This window comes from Photinus pyralis, unplaced genomic scaffold (genome assembly GCF_008802855.1).
Source record: "Photinus pyralis isolate 1611_PpyrPB1 unplaced genomic scaffold, Ppyr1.3 Ppyr1.4_LG6, whole genome shotgun sequence".
Taxonomy (NCBI): domain Eukaryota; kingdom Metazoa; phylum Arthropoda; class Insecta; order Coleoptera; family Lampyridae; genus Photinus; species Photinus pyralis.
In genome coordinates, this window is record NW_022170663.1 from 41,030,827 (window position 1) to 41,058,609 (window position 27,783).

Consider the following 27,783-nt stretch of genomic DNA (forward strand, 5'->3'; position numbering starts at 1 on the left):
AACGAATTATTTTAAGTTGTACACTATTACTATATACATTTGTGTATTTACTTTTACCTCGACTTTTTAAAATAATACCCAATTACTCATTTGAGCAATATGCGTATGGCATACGTCATAGGTGACGTAATCACGGCGGAACTGGTTGGAATTCTATGCCCTTATATTGTGGTATGTTTATGATGTTCCGTAAATTAGAAAAAATGGCTTTTTAGAGTAAAATTAAGACATTATTTCAAAAATCATAGTTAGATATTCATTTAAATCTAAAATAGATCATAGAACAGATGCCTAGATTGGAATGTTCAAATTAAAATTTAAACGCATTTTTAATTACCTACATTTTACTTTTACAAAATGTTCCTCGAATATTTCAATTTCTGGCATGCAATGCTACCCATCAAACCTTACTGGCGTCGCAGTAAATTTGCGTTGATTACATAATTATTTTAAATGGGAGTAAATAAATACCTATAGAATGCGATGCGAATACAACAAATTACTCCAAACAACCAGCTGGTATGCTGAACCGAAAAACACTGTTATTGTTACATAAACGTAATTAATGCAATAAGTGGGTACAAATTACACATTATCGTAATAAGTAGGTATTGGATTAAGGATTTAGTTGCTTCTATACGTTCGCACACGTCAGTCTCAGTAGTCGGCAGACGCGACGTTGTGTTCATTACGTTTCTGCAAAAAGTTCATACTCTTTGGTTTCTGTGAAATTGGAGTATGTAATGTTAATGATTGTGCAATAATACGTAAGTGTAATTTTTTCTCACTATCCACATAAGTTGCTAAATTTGCGCGGCCCCATCCTAATAGGCGCAGGTCTATATTCAATAATTTTAAAATAAAAACTGTATATTTAGATAATTACTGGTGTACCTACAGTACAATTTATCTATTTAGTTAATTCCTGCAAATCATGTGCACCATCCAATTTTTATTAAATAATGAAATTTAACCGAGACGATCAATTTGTTAGCTGCGCACACTCTATCAATAAAAGTACATGGACTAAGAAGTTTTGAAAATGGCCCTGGGCCCTCATTCTACGTCAGACATTTTTAAGTTAGCAGGCAAATATGTAAACTTACAATGCCAGGTTCCATTATTTCAAACAATAGCTGGAAGCGGTGTCAAAGATCGAAAGACCTTTGTTAACTTGAAGACGGTGGGGTGAATTTTATTTGAATTTAAATAACGCGTTACATTATTCTGTGCGTTATCTTCTTACCTACACCGGTTAAATTAAAAAAAGTTGCGATGGTTACATCACAGCTACATTAAACAAAGTTCATGCAGCATTCAAGGTAAACAAAATAATGTACCGCGGCTACCCAATTAATAAGAAGTAGTCGTAATTAACCAGTTTTTAATAATTGGTATTACCTAGAACTGAGGCATCGTTCACGTGATCGAGCTGGTGCAATACTACTGTCATCTGATATTGATTTGCAATCAACACAGTGAATGCATCTATAAATTAATAGGGTTCTTATCATATCGGGAGTCAAAAATATCAACTGATGTGATAATCGTTATCGCAATGATTACAGTTCTTGCGAAATCGTTGCGATGCTCTCACCTATACTCTTCAGTTTATCAAACGGTTAAGTGAGTCTAAAACTGTTCTTTCAGAAAGAATGGATTTCGAAACGGGAGAGGCTGTACGCGACGAAGAGACTGGAGAAATGTTAGTGCCAGCAGTCAATTTGGAAACCGGAGAAACGGAAATAAATTCGTCAGCCCCCGATGCGCAAACGAGATGCAGAAAGTTTCGAATCGCCAACCTCGTGCCGTCAAAACAAGAAGCGGACACAGTTAACGAATACATCACCTCGGACATGATGCCCTGCCTAATTTTCTTATTCTGCGCGACGTTGTTTCTGAACCCGATCGTGATCGCCTGTATGGGCGCCTTTGAGATCTGCTTGCACGTGTGGGCGCACAAGAAGAACAAGAAACTGACGAGCGCAAACATTTGCTATCAAAGTCCGCTCCACATCTTCGTGTGCGAGTTCTGCGGGAAGTGCAAGGAGGAACGCGCGAAGAAGAAGATCACGAACCTCCAGGATAAACGGAACTACAAATTTATTAAATACAGCATCGACTGCTCTCAGGGAATTGTTATGTAACCCTATACCGTATTAATTAGACGACGAGTACATAATTTTTGTTATTCTGAACATTTTGATGGATGGCATAATCATCGGTGGCAATTGAAATTGTCTAGCAGCAGCTATCTCAAGGTAACTTCATTACCTAATGGATGTACACGTTAATTAGTATATTCGTGATTTATATAGTGCATTATTATATGGTTCAGGATGCGCAAAAGTAAATTATAAAGATGACTGTGTAAGAAAGAGATTTACGAATTGATACTGTACGTTGCGTGCAAGTTCTTATGGTTACTTTTATTACTAATTATATTTGTTTTATATACTTATTGTGATTATTGCTCAGATCTAGTTGGTTACGCAGGATACCTTTACATGTTGCTGTTGGATGTGCACAAATCGATCAAACCCACAATGTGTACCGACTTAGTTACAGTTATAAGGATTGAGAACCCTTATTTATATTAAATGAAATTTAACCTCTACGACACTGGCAAAACTTCACTAACAATTAATTTTATTTTTTGGATTCGATTGTTATCAATAAAATGCGATACAAATTTGTTTCATGCAGTTGATTATCACAGGTCTGCTCCTTTAGGAATATTATGACTACGTTAAATACAACAAATTCATAAAAAATCGATCAATATTTTATACAAATCAAAAATGTAAGGTACCTTACTTTTACTTTATTGATGAAATTTTCATCCGGTTGCGATTGACATTACCCTTCCATCGAAAAGGTAACTTCAACTTATAGCCGCGTCAATGAAGGTTTTTCTCTGCAAGTTCTCAGAAACAGCTAGGATTTGGATTATTCTTTTTTTTAAATGTTCATATTTTATATTGTTTAAAATCAAAAACCATTTAGAAGGGGGAAAACAGTATTTATATTGTTTAAACAATATCTATGTTACATCTTCATATATTAATTATAATATAAAAAATAGTTGTTAAAATAAAGTTTTGAGTAATAAGTTAATATTTACATCATAAAAATATCTTATGTCGTGGGTCGAAAAATATATAGGTGAGTTAGGTACGTATATTCGTTTTTATACATCCACATAGACGATAGTATCATCTCGTCGCGAATTTTCGAGACGAGACTGAGAGTTTTTTTTATTTATTTGTATTGTTGAAGTTCAACTAGCACAAATTCCAATATGGTTACAAAAACCGTTGCCGAATTCTGAATTATTAGTTTGTTGTACCATATGTCCTATACAATTACTATAACATTTTGTAACCTTTCGACAACTTTATTTTATTTTACTGGCCGATAATTGATTATTAAACCTGTACCCTCATATCTATAGAAGTATACCTGTTTCTCAATTAATGCGGTAATATGTCTATGCTAGATTGGTTTTATTTTCCGATCGGAAACATGCGTTCTTAGAGTTAAGATGGTAACCCCAATTTAAAAATTTCGTATCTTGGTTAATATTGACGCCAAAAAACGTGGAATTAGGCGCACAAAACGAGCACAATTCACGATGCGAAAGAAAGAATCGTTTTTCAACACTTTGAACTTCGAGTTGCTGACGAACGAGTTTCACTTTAAATATTTTACGGCATTATCTACACGCCAAATAACATAGAATTAGCCCCATTATTTAAAAAACTGCTTTAGCCGATTCTATTCGATTTGGCAACGCTGCATTTCAGTTGCGTTGTTCTTTGGGAGTTGAGCTCATTGACATATCAGTGGTTGAAGAGTACCTATCTTCATGAATGAAACCTATATTCATGAGTCATAAATAAAGATGTTAGTTTTTTATTTTAGGCAGAAATAATACTTATGTGTTTTAGGTAAGTATACGAGTATACCTCCCGCTGAGCATTACATTTTGTTTAATTTTAATTACCATTGGAAGGATGACATAGTTTGTATTAGTCTACTATGTTGATCCTGCTAGATGTTACATTCAATAATATTTTAATACCTTTAGGACTGTTTCACAAACAACTGATGATCGAGGATATTGTTTAATAAAAAATAGAGTTTTAACACATTTACTTATGACATCATTGTTGATAGGTATGGAAGGAGATAATGACACACTACTCATTAAAATTGAACCAAAACAAGAGGAAGAAATCGATTCCTTTCTTCAAGGACACATTTCAGTAAGCAACGAAGTTTTGGTGACAATAAAGGACGAAGTTACCATTAGTACACCATGTTCTACATCACTTTATAATGAAGAAGTAGAGCAACACTATGACTTTCAACCTCAGCTTTTAACGCAATGTAAAACAGTATCTAAAGAGTTTAAATGTGCTGATTGTGATTATGAGACAAATTATAAATCCGAACTTAAAAAACACCTTTTAAAACATAAAGTTGCAAAGGATTTTAAATGTGCTACTTGTGATTATGTCACAACTAATAAATCCCTTCTTATACAACATCTTTTAAAACATAAAGCTGTTAAGGATTTTAAATGTGTTGATTGTGATTATGGGACAAATTATAAACGCAATTTCAAACGACATCTTTTAATACATACAGTTTCTAAGAATTTTAAATGTGCTGTTTGTAATTATGGGACAAAGAATACACGGCACTACAAACAACATCTTTTAAATCATAAAGATACTAACGATTTTAAATGTGCAGATTGTAATTATGAGACAAACTATAAAAGCAACTTTAAGCAACATCTTTTAAAACATAATGTTTCTAAGGATTTTAAATGTACTAGTTGTGATTATGAGACAAACTACAAAAGCAACTTTAACAAACATCTCTCATTACATAAAGTTTCTAAGGATTTCAAATGTGCTAGTTGTGATTATGGCACAAATTACAAACAACGCTTCAAACGACATCTCTTAAAACATATAGTTTCTAAAGATTTTAAATGTGCTGATTGTGATTATCAGACCAATGATAAAATGTACTTGAGACAACATCTTTTAACACATAAAGTTTGCAAGGATTTTAAATGTGCTACTTGTGATTATGGGACAAATATTAAACACCAGTACAAACAACATCTTTTAAAACATAAAGTTGTGAAGGATTTCAAATGTGCTACTTGTGATTATGGGACAAATAATAAACACCACTATAAACAACATCTTTTAAAACATAAAGATACTAGGGATTTCAAATGTGCAGATTGTGATTATGCGACAAACTATAAAAGCAACTTTAAGCAACATCTTTTAAAACATAAATCTTCTAAGTGTTTTAAATGCACTAGTTGTGATTATGAGACAAATTATAAATACTCCTTCAAACAACATCTATTAAAACATAAAGATACTAAGGGTTTCAAATGTGCAGATTGTCATTATGCGACAAATGATAAATACATTTTCAAACAACATCTTTTAATACATAAGGTTTCTAACGATTTTAAATGTGCTAGTTGTGATTATGAGACAAATTATAAATACCTCTTCAAACAACATCTAGTAAAACATAAACGTTGAAAGGAATTTAAATGTGCTGATTGTGATTATGAGACAAATTATAATAAACACTTGATCAAACAACATCTTTTAAAACATAAAGAAGCTTCTAAGGATTTTAAATGTACTAATTGTGATTATGAGACAAATTATAAACACATTCATTTATTTATTTTTATTTATTGATCATATTTATTACCGTATACAAATTCTGCACAAAAAAATAAATCGAAAACAAAACAAAATTTAAAAAGATTAGAAATATGCAAAAACATCAAGACGATTGATTTTAATTTTGCTGATGTAATTTAATATTTTTTTCCTTTCTAGTGAGGAAAGTAAAAAACAATTGCTACGTTAATCTTAATAATGACATTTAAAATTCAAACATACCCGTTACTCGATTGCTATGTGTCAAACTTCATTATTGCATACGATAATTTTTCAATTTTGATTGTATAGTTTCAGAAAAAAATATATACAAACTTGAGAAGAAAGTGTTTTTTAACTCTCTCCACTTCTCTAGTTGTACAAATAACTATTTCCGTCTGTATGTACGTGCGTGTGAGGGAACGGCTCGACGGATTTTGTTCAAATTTTGGATAGGTATATTAGGCACACGGAAACGAAGTCATAAAAATACCGGCATTTTGGGAACCATTTTGATTTATTTTTTTCGAAAATAATTATTATTAACAATGGTGGATAGAGAAACTCATTTTAACCAATTTGTACCACCCTCATATAAAGAAATTCAAATTTTTTCTTCGCAATTAAAGAAATTATTTAACCCAACTTTCTACCGCCACCTTGATTTTTTTGGCTACACATTTTTTGATAAAATAGTAATAAATAGTAAAACATATGTACTGAATAAAAATTGTGATATTTTTGTTTATTACAAGAAAAGGATCTTATAGTGAGTTTTAGTCGCCATTTTGGGCGCCATCTTAATTTGGAGCTTTAGCAGATGGATTTCGAGGTGGTGACAGGTAAAATCGGATTCAGCAGGGTCCAATTGCCCTAAAAACACTTGTCACCAAAATGTCTCAAAATTTGCTGTTAGAAGTTAAGATCTCAAAATTGTCACCCAGAACAGTGATTATGGCACAAATTATAAACAATTCTTCAAACAACATCTTTTAACACACAAATTTTGTAAAATTTTTTGATGTGCTGTTGACACGCCGCGTCCAGAGAATTTAAAAATCGGATGTATCAAAATACGGACTGCATGGGGTTACGATATAACAGTCTCAGTTTGAACGTGACTGCAATGAATGTCCCAAATCATTGCTGTGTGTAACTGCGTCATTTCTTTGATGCAATGAGTAAAAATCCACAAATGGTGGTTCGGCTTGTAACGGTTACGCGTGATGTCCAATTGGGTACTATCTGTATCGTAACTATAATATAATAGCTCTAGTGCTTTTTCATTTTTTTGTATCTTTTGTATCTGTTCATAAAAAAATAAAAACAAAATCGGCAAATTTCGAATTTTTCGGCATATCTTCGGAAGTAATCAGAATTTTCTGGTTTTCTTTAAAGCATTTAATTGCACATCTTTTGCCTAATTTGACTATCGTAGTACCTTTTATAAGATCGACAAGGAAACATAAGAGTGAGATAGTGCCACGGAACGCAATTTTACATCACGGTGTCGTCTCCTCCCTAATTTTTCACTCAACGGTGTAAACCTGACTCAACAATAAACAATTGACGGGTACGGTCGGAAATTTACTTCAAGTGCTACATTTACTAAAAATACACAAATCTGCGGTTATAAATTTACTGCTATATTACTGAAAATAACATCCTACTTGAATGCACGCATGCGCGAGATTTACTCCAGTTTACTCACTTTACTTCTGAAAAATACCTGGTGTAAACGAAGTAAATGTAAACACGTTTTGAGGTTATATTTTTGTGAAAGTAAAATAGTGTGAATTTTTCTGAAATATGGACATGGAGACGCGAGAATTAGTTTTAGTAGACGTCGAACACAAAAAACAATATAAACTAATGCTGAGTGTTGAAGATCATGCAAGGGCAACACAAGGTATGTTAGTATGTAAACCAAAAAAGATGCATAATTACCTACAATTGTTATGTATTCATATCAATTATATATACAATAATTATGTTACTTTGACTTACTAATATTTCTCTAACTTGTAGACATGGCATTTGCATCTACTTTATTGCAACATGCTGTAATTAATGGAATGCACAATAATGCCACGGAAGATCACACGGATTCAGCTGCTGATGTCGAGGCTGCTGTGCACGATAATCCCACTGAAGGTTACACAGAACCAACTTCGCCACAAAGCGGATACGATACTGATGGTAAGTACACTGATAAGTGAAATATTTATAACAAGATTTGTACTTAGATTTATGCCGTTGGTCCTTTGAAGGAGTAACTTTGTTGTTAAACCTGTATGGAGAAAAACAGGATGTATTAGTGAAGGGGAAGGTGAAACAAAAAGCTTTTTGGAATAGTATTGCCGAATTAATGGCTAAACATGGTTATACGTACACTGCCAGTCAGTGTAAGACAAAACTTGCAACTTTGAAAAGGCAATATAAAAAGGTCAAGGACCATAATAAAGTATCGGGAAATGATAGAAAAGATTGGCCGTATTTGGAAGTAAGTATTTTGTATGGATACACATAAATATTTATGGTATAATTAGGCAATGGATGAAATATTTTCTTCTCAACCATGGTTAGTACCAGTTTCTTTAGCCAGTAGTAGTAGTGCGAGCGTAAATAGTGCTGCCAGTAGTAGCTCTACCAGTACATCAATTACACCTTCTACCTCAGCAACATGTGCAATAGCGAACAAAAATTCACCAAAAACGGAGGGGAAGAAAAAACAATCACCAAAAAGTATGAACTCATAAATTTAAATGTTTTATTTTTTATTTCGCTTTGTAGAGAATAGAAAATTGGTGGACATTTTAAACAAGTTGCGAGAAGATAAAGAAAAGCATCATAAAGAAAGAATGGAGAAAAGTACAGAAGCATTAAGTTTATTACGCACACTTGTTGATAACATTTCGAAAAAGTAATGATACTAATACCTAATTATTTTTATTAATGTATAATAAATTTATTTTCATTCGTATCCTCGTTATTTGTAAAAATCATGCACCAATTTGCATAGGTAATTCAGCAGCGATTACATCCCGTTTTCTTATGGCTACATCTCTTCCTCCACCATCCGGTTCTCGTGTTGCCAGTATTTCCACAGCACTTGCATTATTTGAAATAGCTACAGCTAATGGTTGAAATTGGTCTTGTTTTAAAAGGCAGATATTGTGAAGAATGCAACACGTTATGATGTACTTTGGTATAAGATCTTCTCGTGTCATTGGTAGAGTATCTAACAATCTCCGCATTCTGCCTTTGAGAAGTCCAAATGCCCTTTCGATTGCCATTCTTGTAGATGAGTGACACATGTTAAAATTTTTTTGTATGTCTGTTAAATGACCATTGTCTTTAAATGGTACCATAAGATGCTTATGCAACTTATATGCTGCGTCTCCCAAAATGTGTACATCATCTGGAAATTGTGTGTCATTTCTAAAAAATTCTGGTAAATCCGAGTTTTGGAATACTCGCTGATCATGGACAGCTCCCGGATATCCAGTGAAACAATGAATAAACATTCCATTTTCGTTACAGACGGCCTACAATAAAAGTAGTAAGCTAACAGCTAACTACACAAGCATGTACCTGCAGAAAATAACTACCTACCTGTAATTGCATTGAATGATACCCTTTTCGATTCACATAAGCTTCTGCATTATTCTTAGGAGCAGTTATGCTAATATGGGTGCCATCAATTGCCCCTATAACATTTGGAAAGCCTTTTACAGCTCGAAATACTCTTATACTTGTTTCCATTTCATCTGCTATTGGCCATTTTATAAATGTATGTACATGATCATACAACGCTTTTACTACTCTTCTTACGGAGATAACGGCAGTTGCTTTTCCGACATTAAAACGATCCGATACAGATCTATTAAAAGGTCATTGAAAATAGGTAGATAAAAGTAGAAACTGTAGACCCACCTATAGGAATCAGGTGTTCCAAGAATCCACAACGTAAGCAGCAATTGTGTTTCTGGGGATACACTTGGTCGTCCAGGTTTTACCACGTTTTCACTAATTTTTGGTCCAATTAAAGACAAAATAAAGTCAAATGTTTTTCGTTGCATTCTACAAATATTACAATTAGTGACTTAATACTTTAATTGACCTTATTCTTATTGTATAGTAGGCTAACAACGACCCACTATACAAACACAGACAGCCGTGCTGTACCAGAGGCTTACTTGGGATTTGAAACCCCAGAACCCTTGTAACACACAGTTTGAACTAACTATATAACTCCATACCTACCTAAAATGTGATTGGAATTGATCATCTGAATATAAATGAACCACATTTTCCACATAATGTTCAATTCTCGTTAAACGAGTGGAATCACTCACATTCATCAAATGTGTTAATACTAGAAATTCATCATCATCAGAACTTGAATCGTCCAAAATACTCAAAATATTATTAACAATTAAAGGAACTATACTTTCAGAATCCATTGTGGCAATAAGGCAATATACACAATAGAGAATAATTGAGGTTAAGTAGGTATCAGTTGTCAAAAGCATATAATTGCAAAACAAGCGGTCGAAAATTATTACAGCATCTTCAGTATTTTGAGTAAAATTTAATAAATAACCGCTTTACTGCGATTGCATTACTTTAATTACTGATACTTTTTGAAGTAAATTTCCGACCGTACCCAGTTGTCAGATTAGAATGACCGGTGCACTAAAACCGGCTCATAAAAAGTGTATAACATACCTACAGGGTACGCAAGTCCCAAAACGGACAATTATCTTCGATATTTGAAAATCAATCTTTCTCAAAATCAGTATGTGTACACTGTATAACAAAACAGTTATCTACTCTTTGCTTAACGTATATTTACATTTTTTAGTTTGTTTATAATTTTTACGCTAGATGGCGCCATTTGTATAATTTATGAATTTAAACTGATTTCAAAATTTGTCTTTGTTTCAATTGTAAAATTTTCGTGCGGTTGTTCATTAGGTATGTACATGTAATTTTTCAGTTGCAATTAGTTTGTAAGGTTGGTTATTCATTAGCGGGAAAGCAAATAAACGTTGTGAGTAATGACTTTTGGCCAACTTATTGTTAGATTTTATTACTTCCAGTTTAATCGAAAATTGCGTCAACTAATTTTATTATGAAACATCTTGTATATTTTTTAAATTTTGAATGCGCAATAAAAAAAACTACAATAAAAAATGCGAATAACTAAAATTATGCTTTAATAAAAATAAGAAAAAAAAATTAAAATAAAGTCATAAGCTCTAAAAGTGTAATCTTTATACCAAATGCTCAAAGTATTCGCCGTCTACAATTTGGCAATGATCTAATTCTAATAGATTATGAAATCCTCCGACATTTTGATACACGATTGAGTTTTGGAATTGTTTATGATAGACCACCGTGCTATTTTAATTTTTTCTACATTTTTCATTCAAGCTGAAACCCTAGTCATTGGTAATTTGATCGTATTTTTTTATTAAAATAAAAAATATATAGGATGTTTGGGGAGTATGATGATTACCTTTTGTTAGTGACCTGTATACTGTTAGGTCATGGAGCCAAGATCAAGGAGTGAAATAAAATAAATAAACAATTGCCTAGGCAAGTATACTTAAGGTGGGTTCGTAGCTCTCCGTTGATCCGTCCAACGGATAGTACATTTTGTTAAGGTTCATAGCAATCCGTTGATATCGTACGTTTACAAGGTATAATCATAACCTAAATTTTATTTTGTACTGTACCCTCCGTGATTTTCAGTATGTAAAAATGGTACGAAAGTAAGAACACGTTGCTATGATTATTACCGTGAAGAACGAATAGGCGAACTGTTAACGTACCATACATAACCTCACTCTTGTTAAAAACGGACCAACTGAAACGTAAATGTTCAACTTCAACCAACTTTTACGTAAGATTTAAAAATTTGCTGTCTTCTGATTGGCTAAAGAACAAAAGGAAACGTATGAACGGAGAGCTATGAACTTACCTTTATAAGTTTCTGTCAGATGACTGCATTCTGTGTGTTTTTACGTTACTTACTTTGGCCTTAAGATGAACTACCCAATTTTATTTATATTTACAAAGTAAACACCATTTCATTGTCTATTAAAACACACATACAATAAAATTATAGTCAAAAATCACACAAACGTCTAAAATTGCTATACGGCTCAGTCTTAAAATACTATATATCACGCATGCGCAATATTTCCTTCGTCGCAATTTGGCAAATGGCGTGAAAATCAGTGCCAAGATGCGCGCGCCAAAATTTGCATCTACCCCAAATCACAGCCGGATAATTGGGACTCTGTATTCCGTGCAGGATGCGCGCGATCGTTCGTCCCGTAAACGTATTGTCTCGATACATACCAATCAAAGCTCTGGTGTGACTTATTATTTGTTCCTCGTTGACGGAATTTGTGGGTAATTTCGGTAATTTTTCCAGAGGATGTGGATCGTCAAAGTATGCTCGAATTTTCTCTCTTAGCGACGTTACGCTTTCAAGGATATCGTCGTTGGAGATGCACATTTTAAAGGTGGGTTTCACAACTGACGAGAGTGTGGTGTGCACCGCGTGCAGCTGAAGTAGTGACGTACGTTCTTGCTCTTGTACGTGAACGTGTAAATCGTCTAAGGCTTTGTCCAAAGCGGCATCGGTTAGGTTTCCCGGCGCGAGTATGTGAAAACCTAAATTGGAAAACTGGACGTTTAGTTTTGAGCGTTTCGGTTGTCTATTTTCTGAAATAACCACCAATTAAAAATTCATTACATACTTGTCCTCCAACTGTGAAATGTATTCCATACCATAGCATCAGTGCTGGATTAAAGAAGGGCTATGGGGGTTGTAACCCTAAGGCCCCAAGGGCTCCATTTCAAAGTTTACAGTTTGTTTCTACTATGGTTTATTTAAAAAATCATCAATTAAGTGTCCCTAGCTCTAGTACACTCGTATAGCATTGCAGATGCTCTAAAAGCGAGACTATTATTAAAGTTAATGGACAGTATGAATTTGTTAATGTTATTAATCTGCTGCAGGAATCTCTTTTTTCCACCATCTTTGGCAAAACTCAGTATTAAGAGTCGGGAAAATAGAAAAAAACGTCATAAGACATGCATCATAACTTGGATGTGGTGTTTCGTTAAATACAGCAAGCAAGCTGGTTTTTCGCGAGTTTTATTAGAGGCGTTCCGCCCTATTTGAATGATTGAAGAAGTAGTTCGTCATTTTCTGTACTGGGTGACCCAATAAGACTCGTCCTCGGCTAAATCTCGAGAACCATTCGCCATATGACTTAGGGGTAAAAAAATTTGTTGGGTAAATCGGTCATGAAGAATCGCTGGAAAATATTTTCAAGTTCTAAAAATGACCAACAGAGGGTGTAACTGCCATCTTAAATTTTAAAATTGCATTTTCTTTCAATTTCGCATAATAAACTAAACATTTTTTTTTTCACATTTTTAAAGAGAACCAGTTTATCTATCATTTTCGTAAAAACAAAATTAAATAACCTGCTTTAACTTCTTAACCATTTGACCGATTTTAACAAATTTGGTATGGTTGAAAAGAGGATTCCTTGGGCAATGAGAATCAACCAAAATATAGGTAATTTAGTTGAATCTTTCTCCGCCAGGGAGCTAGTTTTGACACTATGACCCAAAATCGTAAAAAAATCAAAAAAATCAAATGGAATGATATGACTTTTTCTTTATGAAAAACCGTTTTTCAAAATCTCGTTCCTAACCTCAAATATTGGGAAAATGAGATTAATTCATTAATTAATAAAAATGCTTAAATTGTATCTTATTTGACGTATTTCCGGTATTTATCGATGGCACAAAAGATTGTTTGCAAAAGGACCCTACACTTTTAGGTAGGCCTTGGAAAATTAAACAAATGAAGCACGATGCATTATAAAATAATAACAACCGTAATTTGTAAATTATTCTGCTGTGTTTACATTCAGAAAGTGCAGTTTTTTGAATTTGTAATCTTTTCTAAAATGCCGATTTAACCAAGAAGCATTTAATATGCTGGCGATATATTTTGAGTATTTTTAAAATGCGGCCATCGCTGCCCACATCTATTTGCGTTATCCGAATCGACCACGAACCATCGCCGCCAGAACAAAGAAATGTTTTAACAATCAAGTGAATTAACTTTCAGCAAATGCTTACTCTCCCTTTATCGTCGTGTATAATACAAAACATTATTTTAGATCAGAAGCCATATACACCATTATATAACTCTTGAAGATTCTGAATTTAATTTAGATGTCAAAAATAGCTAGCTTTGGCTATCCCGTCGTTTTCGTGGAAACAATATTGTTTTCTTTCTAAACTTAATTTTATTTCGTGCTCCGTGTCCAAGTTTTAACAAGAATGGCAGACGTCATTCATTTGTTTCACTTTATCTAACCTTAACTTTAAAGTGATCACTTTACCTTCTCTTACTATTAAAGAGAAACTTAGCCCACTCATTCAAACCTAATAAAATATAAAATTAACATCTACTATTGTAAGACACAGTTATAAAAATAAAAGATTTCCATTTAAAAAAAGGTTAGTTTTAACGATTTTCCAATTCAATGATTAATGGTAGTTTTTAAACACCCTGTATTTATGTAAGCGGAATTTCGTTAAACATGAAAACATCATGCTGAGGCAGCTTATTTATACAAGGGGTGCGCGACCCACACATGGGGGACTTCGTATGCGACAGCAAGACAGTCGAGAATTAGAGCAGTCTATGGAGCTATCGTTACTCTTCAATAAACTCCCATTTAAATTGTATAGTGTTTAATTAAGAGGCGTACACTAACAAAAGGGCAGGTTCCATTTAAAAAAAAATAACGAAAAAGGGGAGGTCCCATTTAAATAAAATAATGGTAGCATTCAGATGACATTCCGGGATGATAAAAAAGGCAGCGTTCGATGAAATACAGGTATGAAAAAAAAGGTAGCATTCAGATGAAATTCCGAAATTTTAAAAACCAAAAGAGCAATGTATATATTGAAGATGGGGTCAACATAATTCCATACTACCTTTTGAACTTAACATAAAAACCAAAGATCAGGGGACAAAGGCCCCACCCATCCCGGTTCATCCTGTTCCAAAAAAAGAGCGTGCATTTTTTCAAATCTTCCATTCAAAAAAGAAACCTCTTTGTATTCAAAAACGATTTTACTCTAAATCTTTTTTTATTTTTCCAAAATAATGTCCCATTTCAAAAAAAGTATATAAAAAAACATTCTGATTCCGGAGGGATAAAAAACACAATTGGTTGTCTTACCGCCGATAACGCCCGTAAGTTTTATAGTGAATTTATTCGTTTTGCAACTGTTTCCCAATGCATATGCAAATCCAGGACTGAAATCGCCAAGGTCGTGCAGTTTAAGGAAAATATCAACGTGATAACAGATTGCGCCGCTTGACCTCACATTCCAAGGAACAAAAGAGCATTGCTGGAATGCCGAATTGGCAAATTTCATTGCGACTATTTGGACAAGTATAATTAACCGTAATTAGTTTAATGGGTTATATAGATAATAGTCAAAATTACATCCGTTTGGTGCGCTCTAAAAAAACTTGAATTTTGACACACATTTCATATTTTTCCTATGTCGATTGTCCTAAATTTACATTTGCAACTGTACCATGTTTAAATCATCGATCTTTTGCATTTTAGTGGTTAACCGAAACGTAAAATCTTTCGCCATTTGTGCTTCAGACTGTTTGTGCGCGAACTATCAGTAAGTTTGTCGCACACTAAAACAGAATCTCTATTAAAATGAAACCAGCCCCAATTAACCGCTTTCATAAAGGAAACAATTGGGCAGCAAACGTCATTTTTTTATATAAAAATTAAAATACGTGAAAAACACCTATCTAGGTATAGGAGATTATACATTAGATGTATAATGCGCCAAGTGATCCTTGCACAAAAATGGCGATGCCAATTTAACGGCGCTGAGTTTACACACCTTTTTCAGTAACTGTAGACCTGGCCCCATGAGCCCTTAATCCGGCACTGATATTTTTACTATAGTTAGTTTAGATTCCTCACTAAACGTACCTGTAACCCATTCTAAATTCTTTAGTTTGTGCTTGCAAATACCGCTATCCCAACCCATTGCAGATGCGACATCGACAACCGGAAATTCAAAAATATTTTTATGTTGGTCCTTTTTATTTGCGTGCAATGCTAGGGCCATGGCGAGAGGGGGACAATCTTTCGCCGCCTTTCGAATCTCGTTAGCACCACCGTACGAAATAATTTTGCAAGTGACGTACACATGGCTTAATAATTCTATTAAACCCTTCCCGTGCAGCTCCAAGTAGCACAGCAAGGTTTCGATATTCTCCTCGGGTAGGTCGAGAGCCTGTACGGTTTCTTGAATCGAAAACGCAACCTCGTGTCGGGAACAGGAAGACGCGCACGCGCACGGCACGAAGCAACGTTGCAGTAGCTTCCTTATCATGTGCCTGTCGACCGAATTCGCGTAGATATGCCTTCTCAGCTCGTTTTGATCTTTCCCCTTTAACAAGTAGGTCGGGTAAGCGCATCACTGCGGTAAAGTCTGGCCCACTTACCTCCGAATCTAAGAATAAGTGGCAATGTGCCGGCAGCCCATCTCTTCCAGCTCTGCCCACCTCTTGAACATAGCTTTCGAAACTCATGGGCATGTTGTAATGTATAACTGCGCGTATGTCCGACTTATTGATTCCCATGCCTAAAATGTAAGGAAATGTAGATTAGACGGTTTGGTTTGACTGTTTTAAATTTTAATAATAAGTACCTGCTTTGTTCAGGGTACATTTATCAAACTTTCAGACATGTTTTATATGGGAAATGTAGGTATCGATCCATCTTGTTCTTTTTTTCTTCAGAGATATATTAAAGATATCAATATACAACCTGGGCATGACAGTCTTGATAACCTAGCATGGAGTGAAGTGATCTTAATTATCATTATTTATATTGTATTATTATATATTATTAAAGTTATCTTATGTTATTAAAAAAGTAGGGTTAGTTACATTTATAACTCAAGAACTGATGGACCGATATTCTTGATCTCTGATTTGTTTGTTTCGAATAGAAGAATACCTATTAAAAAAATTCAAGAAAAGAAAATACATTTTTGTATACATTTCAAAGAAGCAAGTGAGGATCATAACATCAAGACGAGCAAGCAGAATGACGACATGTGTGAACTTGGCCCCCCCAACTTTAGAAAGCAATAAGTTTCGTGATTGAAATGGATTGCGCTTCGTTTGCGCACAATTGCATTTTGTTCATAATGCTCATCCCTAACTTTACCTATCCTTACATTCCATTGTTCTGGATGAAGAGGGTCTGACAAGCCTGAGTAGCCCACCTCCGGGGTCTCTGTAGTCACGATGTCAGAGGAATGAAACACGATGACTTTTTAGCGCATTTTACAATAGGTGCGCTGTTGCAGCCACTTTCTCTGTCCGTCCGCCTGTTCGAGGCCTAAACTACTCATACAGTTTCCAAGATATTCGTTCTTTTTGCATTCGCTAGCATATGGCTCTGCCACCTGATCAAGAAAATATTTTGACGATTAATGTGCGGCGCATGCGCAGGCTGCGCAATATCCACTTTCTTATTTACTAATAGTTTTGTTGAAATTCTAAGTACAGATACTTCTACCTAAAGTCAAAATATCGCAAATAGTAAAAATTAAATGTGCACATGCGCGCAGACTGCGCAATGCCAACATTTTTATTTATGGAGATATTTCTTTGAAATTTTAACTACAGATGCTTCTAGTAAATACAAACATATCCCGTATTGTACAAATCAGATGTGCTCATGCGCAATGATAACTTTATTATTTATAGAGATATGTTTTTGGAATTTAACCACAGATGCTTCTAGTAAAAATAAACATATCGCATATGAAAAAAATCAAAAGTGCGCATGCGCAATGTCAACACTCGCAAATCCATAGAATGCGAAGCGTTAACTCTTTGGTTTTTAATTTTAACCACAGATGCTTTTAGTGAAAGCAAATTTTAACCTAAAAATAGACCGTTTCTATGACCTTTAGGAAAGTACTGATCAATGTATGGAACGAAAACTTTTTTCTTTTTTTTTGTTCCTTTTACATAGTGCCCATAGGTTTAGTCATCTCGGGTTGATGTACCAATTTATATCTTTCATTTTATAGCAGATGTTAAACTGACATTTTAATAGGTTTGAATGAGAAGGCTAAGTCGCCCTTTAACCTTAATGGTAAATAAAGTTTAACAAATGATTGTGCATTCTAATGATATTTGTCATTCTTATTGAAAATGGGACGCGGAGCGCAAAATAAAATGAAATTCAGAACAGACTACAACAAACGAAGCGCAAACGATCACAAGAAAAAAAAGTGAAATTTGTAAACTTGGGGGGCAGTAGTGAAGTTGCCCCCCCCCCTCCGAATTTGATTCCTTCGTAATTTTGAAACCGGCAGCGCGCAAACAAAATGCAATTGTGCACAAACGAAGCGCAAATGATCAAATGGAAAAAAAATGGCAAATTTGAAAAATGGGGGGCCAGTATGGAATTTTGTATTTGAAATAACTCAAAAACGACGGGGGCGCAAACGAAAAGTGCAAGCGCAAACGATCAACAAGAAAAAAAATGTCAAATTTGTAAACTTGGGGGGCAGTTGTGAAGTTGGCCCCCCCAAATTTGATTCCTTCGTAATTTTGAAACCGGCAGCGCGCAAACAAAATGCAATTGTGCGCAAACGAAGCGCAAACGATCAAATGGAAAAAAAATGGCAAATTTGAAAAATGGGGGGCCAGTATGGAATTTTGTATTTGGAATAACTCAAAAACGACGGGGGCGCAAACGAAGGTATTGGTAGGCAAACATGCGCAAACGAAGCGCAAACGATCACAAGAAAAAAAAATGTCAAATTTGTAAACTTGGGGGCAGTTGTGAAGTTGCCCCCCCCCCCCCAAATTTGATTCCTTCGTAATTTTGAAACTGGCAGCGCGCAAACAAAATGCAATTGCGAAAATTATTGCTTTCTAAAGTTGGGGGGCCAAGTTCACGCAGGTAGAATGACGTCTTCGTGCGAGGTAAGCCTCACCCACGGAAAATGTAGTCACGTGTCACGCTAAAAAAACGTTACAGCATGAATATGAAACATGCGGTCCCTGTTCAATACATTGTTAAATATACTAATGTCGATGTCAGCAACTTAAAACAAGTTAAAAAACACTTGTTTATTAATTACAAAGTTAAAAATTTTTAAATATTCATAACAAATAATAAATTTCTTCCATGGGGATCGCAGTTGGAAGCGTCCCCATTATACTTGCCGCATTGCCACGTTGTATAGCAATACTGATTTTTTGTTTTAAATATATTTAAAACTAGTAGCTCGAGGTTCTCCAGTAATACTGGCAATACGTTTTCCTAAACACTCCACAAAATTACGAGCCTCTCTGCACCAAGGTCCCAAAGTCTCTACTGCGAAAGGTATAAAAATATGGTTCTGTTCTATAATTGAACAATATTTCCTTATTTTTATACCTGCCGCAGATTCAGCTACTGCACCACCCGTTTTACTTGATAAATTAACATGGGATGGTGCTAGACTGTCGGTGCATGTGGCATCCCAAACTAGCATTTGTCCTTTGGTCCAAGGCACAAGGGTCATTCCATCAGGACGTTTATTGTCGTCACGTCTTAGGCCTACAGGTTCCAACATAGCAGGGTATTTTGCCGATGCAAGTGAACGATGTATTATTTCATTCAAAGATGAGTGTCGAGAATGTCGACCTGCGCTCATCGAGCAAGATAGTCCGTGTATTCCACTGCTGTCTACTTGCGTACCACAAATGCAAGTATGAGGAACGCAAATGTTTGTTCCAAGGCGTAAGCTGATGGAAATACGAAACGTATTGTTGTCCAATAACAATCCAATGGTTTTAGAGGGAAGTGTATTTAACCATATGTTAGATTCTGGAACCGCCGAAGCTTTATATCTCGCGATATCGAGTTCACTTGTCAGTGTCATAGATCTTACTACACGTTCAACGTTGATCAAGTCCCAATTTCTTTGAACGGAAGGTATAGATGGTATTGTTAGTTCTTCTTTATTAAAGCTATTGGAACTTTGCTGTAATGTTTTCCAGAAGTTCAAAGCTTCATCGTAAAAAGGAATATCAACCTTAACTGTTATAGATTTATGTAACATGTCACAAATAAGGTCGTAAACTCTATTTACTGAAGCCAAAAAAGCTGGTATTGCTAAATCACTTGCTTTCCTCACACCTAATCCACCGACATTGACAGGTAGGGATGTTAAAATCCATTTTTGCTCTGATAAAGTTGTGTTTAGTAACGTTTCTAGAGTTGATCTGATTTCAAATCAAAAGAGTGCAGGATTTCCTCAAAATTCCACGTCGGGGTAGTGCGTAGAAGATATGTTAATCATTTCCCATTTGTAAGATGCAACTTCTGTTAAATCCGCAATGATAAAGATAGTTAGCAGCATTCATCTCGAAATACAACTTTAGTCTAAGGTTACCGTATGCAGGATCTTCAGATACCTTCGGGACTGGAGGAGGTACGGTTAATTAAAAATGCATGTCATGTACCTTGAAGATAAGATTTTTCGATAGAGTGCTTTTGTATTATATGGTTGAATATTCTCCACATTTTAAAAATATTTGGAATTATACAGGGAGCGCCCACAAAGTAGGGCGCCAAAATGGTACATTTTTTTAAATAGAACTTCCCGTATTTGAATGCATTTTTGAATTCTACGTGTAATTGTACGTCTTTTTTTATTATATGGTTAATGCCATTCTTATGTAAATGTATTCTGGTTAAATTTGTAGGAGCTCTTTCAGCATTTTTATTCATTTTACACTTTTGATTAATTAATTATTCAATAAAATTTCTTTTGTTTTTCAAATTCATTTTATATATCTTCAAGTGCATCTTTTTGATACCCAGATTCCTGACTATGTTTTTTTTTTAAATTTTATTTTGTCTTTATTTTTATTATTATTTATTATTAAAGAATTTGCATTGGATGTTACCTATCACTTAACTAAAACATGACAGGTTGAGCGGATTGAGCCTAATGTCATGTGTTCAACAACCATGGCAATACATGGTTAATAATACAAATTTACTCACCGAAAGCAACAGTAGCGACCACAATTCGCAACTCCCCACTCATAAAGGCTTTTTGAATGGTTCTCCTTCTACTTGCCGCCATACCGGCGTGATACGTTTCAGCCTGAAGATTATAACGTTTTCGCTTCTTATTGCCGTCTTGCGTTACGGCTTCGCCTTTTAAAGAAGTTCTCAAAAACGCCGCCACTCGCTGGCATTCCTCTCTTCTCGTGCAATAGACTATGATGCTCCTGCAATCCTTAAACCTGTCCGATAACAATAGCGTCAACAAGGCGTAATCCCGGTTAGGGTCTCGAGAGACTGTCAACATTAAATTATTGGGCAAAGGGACGTCGCTGATTATTCCGTTTCTTCCGTCAGGTATCGAAAGATGTTTGATTATACCGTCACTGGTCACTCTGGTCGCGGTTGCGGTTAAACCCAGCACCACAGTCACACCCAAACGTTCCCTTAAAACCCTGCAAATCTTGAGGTACGACGGTCTAAAGTTGTGCGACCACTGCGAAACGCAATGCGCCTCGTCGATGCACGCAAAAGCTATCGGAGGAAGTTGACGCAGGAGAGAGCCGAAGCCGGACGACTTTTCACCGGCGACAACCGCCTCGGGCGAGACCAGCAGCACGTTTATGTTGCCCTGTTTGATCGCCTCCATTACCTTTTCCCTCTGTCCTTTCGTCTGGTTCGTATGTAAACAGGTCGCCTTCAAGAAAGCGGGTATGCCCGTCACCTGATCTTCCATTAGGGAAACGAGAGGCGAAATTACCAGCGTAATACAAGGCTCCCTGCGCGAGTATAAGTACGCGGGTAATTGGTAGCATAAACTCTTTCCCGTGCCTGTACTGAGCGTTACCAAGGTCGATTTGCCCGCAAGTATGCGCATGATTGCAAGTTCTTGGCCGTCACGAAATGAGGTATGTCCGAATAATTTCAATGCATCGTATACTTCATCGGGGGTATCTATAAAAGGCTTCATTAAAACATCATTTCGTAAACAGGAATTAGCTCAGCAAAAACACTTGTGGAATATCGTGTAAGAATTTTAGACACTTGTGAGTGGCACGGTAGCTAATTAAAAACAAATGTAAGTTTCCATTGTAATATTTGGGGGCAAATTCGCACATAAATATTGCGAATTGATGTTTGTGTTTCCAATAACAAGTAAATTATTCTTTCACATTCTTTTGAGATTTAAAAAAATGTGAGTATGTCTTTTATTAGTGCAGCGTTAAAGGACGTAAAAGAGATACAGAGATACTTCTGCACATGTGCGCATTTTCACCCACCACATTCTAATGATCTAATCGCTTCACAACCAAAAAAGATTCTAAAAATTGTATAATATAATTGAGTCTGCATGGGCGCCCGGAAAAATTTCAAGAACAATTCTAAAAAATCCAACCACGGAAAAGGAAGTCTAACGGTAACCAGAAAAAATGGCTAAAAATTAAATACAAATATTCTTTTTCGAAATAAATGTATACTTTCCAGACACATTGCACATACCTACAATATCTCCATCATCTTTCAAACCATAGTAGGGCCTAACATATGTCGTAGAATCTATGTACTTCTGCACATCAATCTTCCTAATCTCCTGCTCCAAATTTTCGGTTATGGCCAACAATTCCTTATCAAATTCGTCATTAAAGTGCTCGTCAATCTCCCCCTCGGCGGCGCCATCAGTGACGCCCGAGCTGCCTTGATTCGAAGGCCTGATCGCGAGAACGCTTTCCTGCGCCATTTTCTCCGCCTCTTCCAATGTGGGGTACGGGCAAGCCTCGTCGTCGGAATCGGCGACCGACGCAGGTAATAGCGTCTCCGCCTTTTTCTGCTTGCAATTCCTAGAGAAATGTCCGATCTCGCCGCAATTGAAGCACGTCAGCATACCGCCGTCGCAACCGCGCAAATCCATGTTAGGACCGCAGAGGGCGTTCTTCTTTTGCTTAAATTTCGATCTTCCGCGAACGTAAATTTTTTTCCTCAAATTAATTTGGACGTAATTGTTGTTCGCAGTGCCCGATTCGATCCTATTCATGAGCTTTTGTTCCGCCGACTTCGGTTCGCTTTTCTTCTCCTTCGATTCGCTTTCCTTTTTCTTTGTAATTATAGCTTGCTTTACGCTTTTAATACGTGGCACCTTTGTGAGACGCGGTTTAATCGAGTATTCCAATTCATAGTTTTCCTCTTCAACTACTTCCTTGTCGTTGCTTACGGATTTTTTCTTTGTAATCTTTCTCTTCGATTTTTTAAGATCGGTCGCCTTTTCGGGCTCGTTCTCAACTATGGGCTCGAAATCTGCATCCTTATCGTCGTCATCGGAATGGAAGGGGTCTTCATTTTCTTCGTCCGACTGCTCGAGTGCCATTGCATTAAGTGGCTTTGCTTTACGGGCAGATGCACGTTCCCCGCGAGATTTACTCACCACCGAGGGGCTACCAACTCTGGAAATACATTAACGGTTTATTGTATAAATCGTGGAAAACACTTTGAAATCACGAAACGGAAATTATTTAAGTATAGCCACATTCAATAAACATTTTCAAAATTGTTACTGATGGTATAGTCAGAAAAAGCGTTGGCCAAAAAAATCGATTAATCGATTATAATCAAATGATAATCGATAATCGGGTTTGAATATTCTTTTAAATTAATCGATTATCTGATTAATCGATTTTTTGATTAATCAAGTGATTGATTAATTGATTAATCGGTATAATCGATTATTTTTAATAATAATATCGATTATTCAAACCTGTAATCGCCCATCCCTAATCAGAAGTACACATTTTGGAACGTAAATAATATACAGTGTGTTCTTGATCTAGTAGGATTGCATGGGTAATTTTTGAAACGTTAGATGGCACTACTGTTTGTGTAAGGAATGACATTCAATGTAGTAAACTTTTTCTAAAAAATATACAGGATTTTCGACACTTTTGTAGGGTATCTCTGTAACTGTTAGCGCATCGAAATAAATTGTGCACAACTCTTATGCAGATAGAGCGCATTTTTTTAACCGAAATACCTTTTGTTTTGACATCACCAATGAATATATTTCTTGCAGACGCCTCAATCGCCCTTTGTGAGGCCCCTCTTCCGACAATCCATTCTTGAGGTATAAGGGAATATACCCGATCACGATAAGAGGTCGAGGAAGAGGGCTATGGTTGGTAGAAATTTATACCTTGTGGTGAGACCTTCAATTAGAGTACCATGAAGGATAAAACTAGTTCCACCCCCATCCCCCTCCCCGTACCTTGATAAGAGAACAGAATGAAGGGCAGTAGTTGGTAGAAAACGGTTGATTTCATTGAGACCTTTAATTAGAATACAAGGAGAGATAAAATTAATTTTTAACCCCCCCCCCCTCCCTCAGGCCCCATCGCTCACTGATCTCGAAAAAGAGTCACAAGGGAAAGTTACAGTTTGTACAAACCAATTTATTTCGATGGGACCTTTCATTAGAATACCATGAAGGGTAGAACATGTGTTTACCCCCACCCCCACCCCCTCATTTCCTAAAGTTTAACTTAGCACCACTAAAGGCATGCGTATGCAAAATCTGAGACCAATTGGTTGTCGTATATTGTAAAAGTTATGCACGTTTTACTTTCAAAAACAGGATCTCAAGAAATAATTCGTGGGGGGGGGCTTTTAGACAGTGAAATTTGATGGCCGTCTGGCACACCTTCCAGGTATACCCTACCTACTGCAAAAAATTCCAGGACTATAGGACCATAGTCTAGTAGTTTAAAACGGTAGAAGTGAGTCCGGACGGACGGACAAAACGCAAACAATAACATATTTTTTTTAATTCTTAAAAAATGCACTAAAAATAATACTTATTCAGGTCAAACTTAAAATGGTACAATCTAAATTTGAAAATATTCGCTCACATAAGAGATACGAGGAAAAATCAAAACATTTTCATTTTCAGAATGACCCTATATGTATTTCCTTAATTGAAAGAGATACAGAAAAATGAGTATTACAAAAGTTTCCTTAAAACGATTGTTGAATAAACAGCCGTTTTAAAAATAGGTATACGGGGTCAGGTACAAAAGTTATTAAAGTTAACCTCATTTTTTAAATGGGACACTCTGCATGTATCATCCTGTATATTGGCGCCATACATTTTTTTGTATTTTCGCGTTACGTGTGTATATAGGAACAGTTAAAGAAGCGGGTGTCACTGTAGTTACCGAATTACACAGTAAGAGAAAGGGGAGCAGAGTTAAATAGGCCTATCGCAACCATGATAACAAGCTTATAATAGCGCGGAATAGGTAACTATTTATACAATTCATCACTGCAAGACAAAGAGCTCATTGGGTCAGAAATTACAACTGCGGTACCTATAGATATGAATGCAAATAGTGGGACACAGGGCATTCGTTAATCGACCGCAATTTGCTGTCAAATCTGCTCCGCTCGTTTTCGCAGAGAGCGTTGTGCATTTCTCAATCTAAACCATCCAGTAGGTGAATCCTGAAGAAAGAATTACGTCAAGCCACTGACGCGGTACAGGCCAACATTTTTTAAGCGTTTCCACGGCGGAAAACTAGGATTCTGTAACCGGTCCGTGCAGAGAGCAGCTGGAGGGCCAGTTTCAATTATACATGGAAGAAACGATCACAATGGGTATAGTTGCGCGGAACTGTTAACAAACATTATTACTAACTACAACAACAAAAACGTAACGATATATGTGCCGAAATAAGTGGTTTTATAGGCGGCAATTTGTTTTATTTTAATAGAAGAATTATAAAAGCTACAGTCCATTAATTCGACAACAAACATACGCTGTATATTTTTACCTAAAAAGTAGTACATTAAATCCTCTTGAAAAACATTATCACAAAAAAAATTCAATCCGTTTTGATTAACATATACCAGGTTTTCCATTTACAAAAATGAGGTTAGGTCCAACAACTTTATTACCTGATCTCGTACACTTTGGAATGCGCCAGATTATTCAATAATCATTATAAAGAAACTGTTTTAATAAACATTTTTCTATATCTTTTTTAAGCGAGAAGATATACGGTCATTTTAAAATTGACGATTTTTTTATTTTCCCCTGATCTCTTAAGCGAGCGAATATTTTGAAATTTTAATTTTTACCATTTTAGGTTTGATCCAAGAAAGAGCACATGACGCCTATATTATTTTTTGTTAGCACTAACAATTACGGAAATACCCTATAAAAATGGGACACCCTGTACATTATCCAAATCGGACCACTATAATGAATTTTGGTCTTTGGTATTTTAGGACGGAAATGAATTTTTCAAAAATATTTGTTAATAGTACACCTGCACAGGAACCATACGCAAGAGGGGCGAAGTCGATATCTATTACCGTTGTCAAATCCCTCGACACAAAACAACGTATGACTAAAAGTTATGTCTGAAAAATATCTACGTCCTTCTCCTAAGTGGAATTTTCACACGATTAAGTGAATTCATCTCTCAAATTTGACCGTCTAGCAAATTTAAATTTCATACATATGTAAAGAAATGTTTACTATGAACGCCCCCTATACCATTTGTACTGAACTATCTAAATACAAATAACTCTTGCATTTATATCTATCTCATACAGTAAGTATGATCGTTGACTACTGTAAACATATTGCAGAAATCAATATAGAATATGGGAAAAGGGCCAGTGATTCCTGCAAAATAAAAAAAAGCACTGGAAATACCTGTCGGTTTTTGCTGCCGTGGTCACTGCCTCGCTCACCACAGGTGTCGAATCCCCACTGACAACGGGTGCGATTCCATTCCTTAAACTGCTTCCATCTTGATTGGGAAATAAATTTGAAAAATCTAAGCGTTTATGCGTTAAATTTATCGTGGCAAGTTCTTTTGGTTGTTCCCCGTTGCTGCACGAAGTCCTTTGCTTTTTCGCGGGCTGTATTATGCTACAGGAGTCTTCAAGATCGTCTTCAGAGTTTCCGACAACGTCATCATCATCACTGTGTTCCTCTAAGGCGTTGTTACAATTCAACGCGCGTCGTACCCAACCTGCGTCCACGTCTCGTGTTAGACTCGCATTTACACGATTAATTGTAGGCATTAAACTAATAGGTTGCGAAAATGTACGCATTGGCGTTACAGTTTTCACAAGCGAAGTAGAATGTTCTGTGTCCGTGTTGAGGGGCAGCTCGGTGCACGAAACCGAACAGTCCGGCTGTGACAAGGATTGCGGTCTAGACTCTACATCGCTCTTCTTTCGATTAAACGACAATGACTTTCTGGGTAATTTTTTAGATTTGGACTTCTCAAACAACTTCTGAGTGAAACTTAAATTCACAGACGGTTTTTCAGAGTTTAAAACTTCGGAAGGCTTTGTCTGCTTATTTAAATGTGCTCCCCAGGTACCTTCCGCATTTATCTCACTGCTAACGGGTGTATTCTCCTCGGTTGAAGGTTTAACAGGGCTTTGGTGCACAGGCGGTGGTGGGTTTTCGACTTGAAGCTCGCCTTCAAATCCATCAATGTCCATTAAGCTTACTTCCAGTTCTGCAGTCTTAAGACGAAAGTACGTCTTATAAGCATTACGAACCTCTTTGCTAGCCTCACGTATATCTAACTAAAAGCAAATGAGGATTACTTAATTCCATATAAGAGAATGAAGGTTCATACCTTCGATGGAACTCTTCGATGCTTCTTTTTAAATTCAATCTCCCATTGTCTTACTTGATATTTGCACCTGTTATATAAACTGCTTTTGTTTGAATCCATTTTTGATATCACATTAAATAATTAAAACTATTAAAAGGTAAAATAGGAAACATTTCTGTTTCAACCTATCCTTTCAAGCTCTGCCATAACCAAAACATTTACCTTACCGCGCTTTTTGCACTTGTAAAAAGTAAAAGTCCCTAAACA

General features: G+C 35.8%; 5 protein-coding genes across 8 annotated transcripts; 3 read left to right on the top strand and 2 right to left on the bottom strand.

Moving 5' to 3' along the window:
• The first annotated feature begins 599 nt into the window (after positions 1–599).
• LOC116174219 lies at positions 600–2,696 on the top strand. Of its 2 annotated transcripts, none has more exons than XM_031492113.1 (2): positions 600–767; positions 1,651–2,696. In XM_031492113.1, exon 2 carries the CDS (start codon positions 1,656–1,658, stop codon positions 2,145–2,147), a length of 492 nt encoding a protein of 163 aa, XP_031347973.1. In that variant the 5' UTR covers positions 600–767; positions 1,651–1,655; the 3' UTR covers positions 2,148–2,696. The 2 variants fall into 2 exon arrangements, with proteins under 2 accessions (XP_031347973.1, XP_031347974.1); XM_031492114.1 differs by lacking the exon at positions 600–767 and adding an exon at positions 1,236–1,322.
• Positions 2,697–3,850: 1,154 nt separating this feature from the next.
• LOC116174644 (gastrula zinc finger protein XlCGF8.2DB-like) lies at positions 3,851–7,180 on the top strand. Its single transcript, XM_031492585.1, has 3 exons — positions 3,851–3,950; positions 4,180–5,128; positions 7,150–7,180. The coding sequence occupies exons 2-3, from the start codon at positions 4,182–4,184 to the stop codon at positions 7,178–7,180; spliced, it is 978 nt and encodes a 325-aa protein (XP_031348445.1). The 5' UTR covers positions 3,851–3,950; positions 4,180–4,181.
• Positions 7,173–8,695, top strand: LOC116174262. The gene is made up of 5 exons (XM_031492153.1): positions 7,173–7,620; positions 7,740–7,910; positions 7,958–8,214; positions 8,261–8,456; positions 8,505–8,695. Exons 1-5 carry the CDS (start codon positions 7,521–7,523, stop codon positions 8,636–8,638), a joined length of 858 nt encoding a protein of 285 aa, XP_031348013.1. The 5' UTR covers positions 7,173–7,520; the 3' UTR covers positions 8,639–8,695.
• LOC116174261 (putative nuclease HARBI1) lies at positions 8,584–10,406 on the bottom strand. 2 transcript variants are annotated; one of them, XM_031492151.1, is made up of 4 exons: positions 9,978–10,406; positions 9,648–9,794; positions 9,306–9,594; positions 8,584–9,259 (listed from the first exon to the last, which is right to left on the bottom strand). In XM_031492151.1, the coding sequence occupies exons 1-4, from the start codon at positions 10,244–10,246 to the stop codon at positions 8,714–8,716; spliced, it is 1,251 nt and encodes a 416-aa protein (XP_031348011.1). In that variant the 5' UTR covers positions 10,247–10,406; the 3' UTR covers positions 8,584–8,713. The 2 variants fall into 2 exon arrangements, with proteins under 2 accessions (XP_031348011.1, XP_031348012.1); XM_031492152.1 differs by having other exon boundaries at positions 9,327–9,594; positions 9,978–10,402.
• Positions 10,407–11,586: 1,180 nt separating this feature from the next.
• LOC116174259 (ATP-dependent DNA helicase Q4) lies at positions 11,587–27,738 on the bottom strand. 2 transcript variants are annotated; one of them, XM_031492144.1, is made up of 7 exons: positions 27,538–27,738; positions 26,595–27,484; positions 22,391–23,328; positions 20,888–21,844; positions 16,306–16,445; positions 15,788–16,250; positions 11,587–12,452 (listed from the first exon to the last, which is right to left on the bottom strand). In XM_031492144.1, the coding sequence occupies exons 1-7, from the start codon at positions 27,634–27,636 to the stop codon at positions 11,899–11,901; spliced, it is 4,041 nt and encodes a 1,346-aa protein (XP_031348004.1). In that variant the 5' UTR covers positions 27,637–27,738; the 3' UTR covers positions 11,587–11,898. The 2 variants fall into 2 exon arrangements, with proteins under 2 accessions (XP_031348004.1, XP_031348005.1); XM_031492145.1 differs by lacking the exon at positions 20,888–21,844.
• Positions 27,739–27,783: the final 45 nt, after the last annotated feature.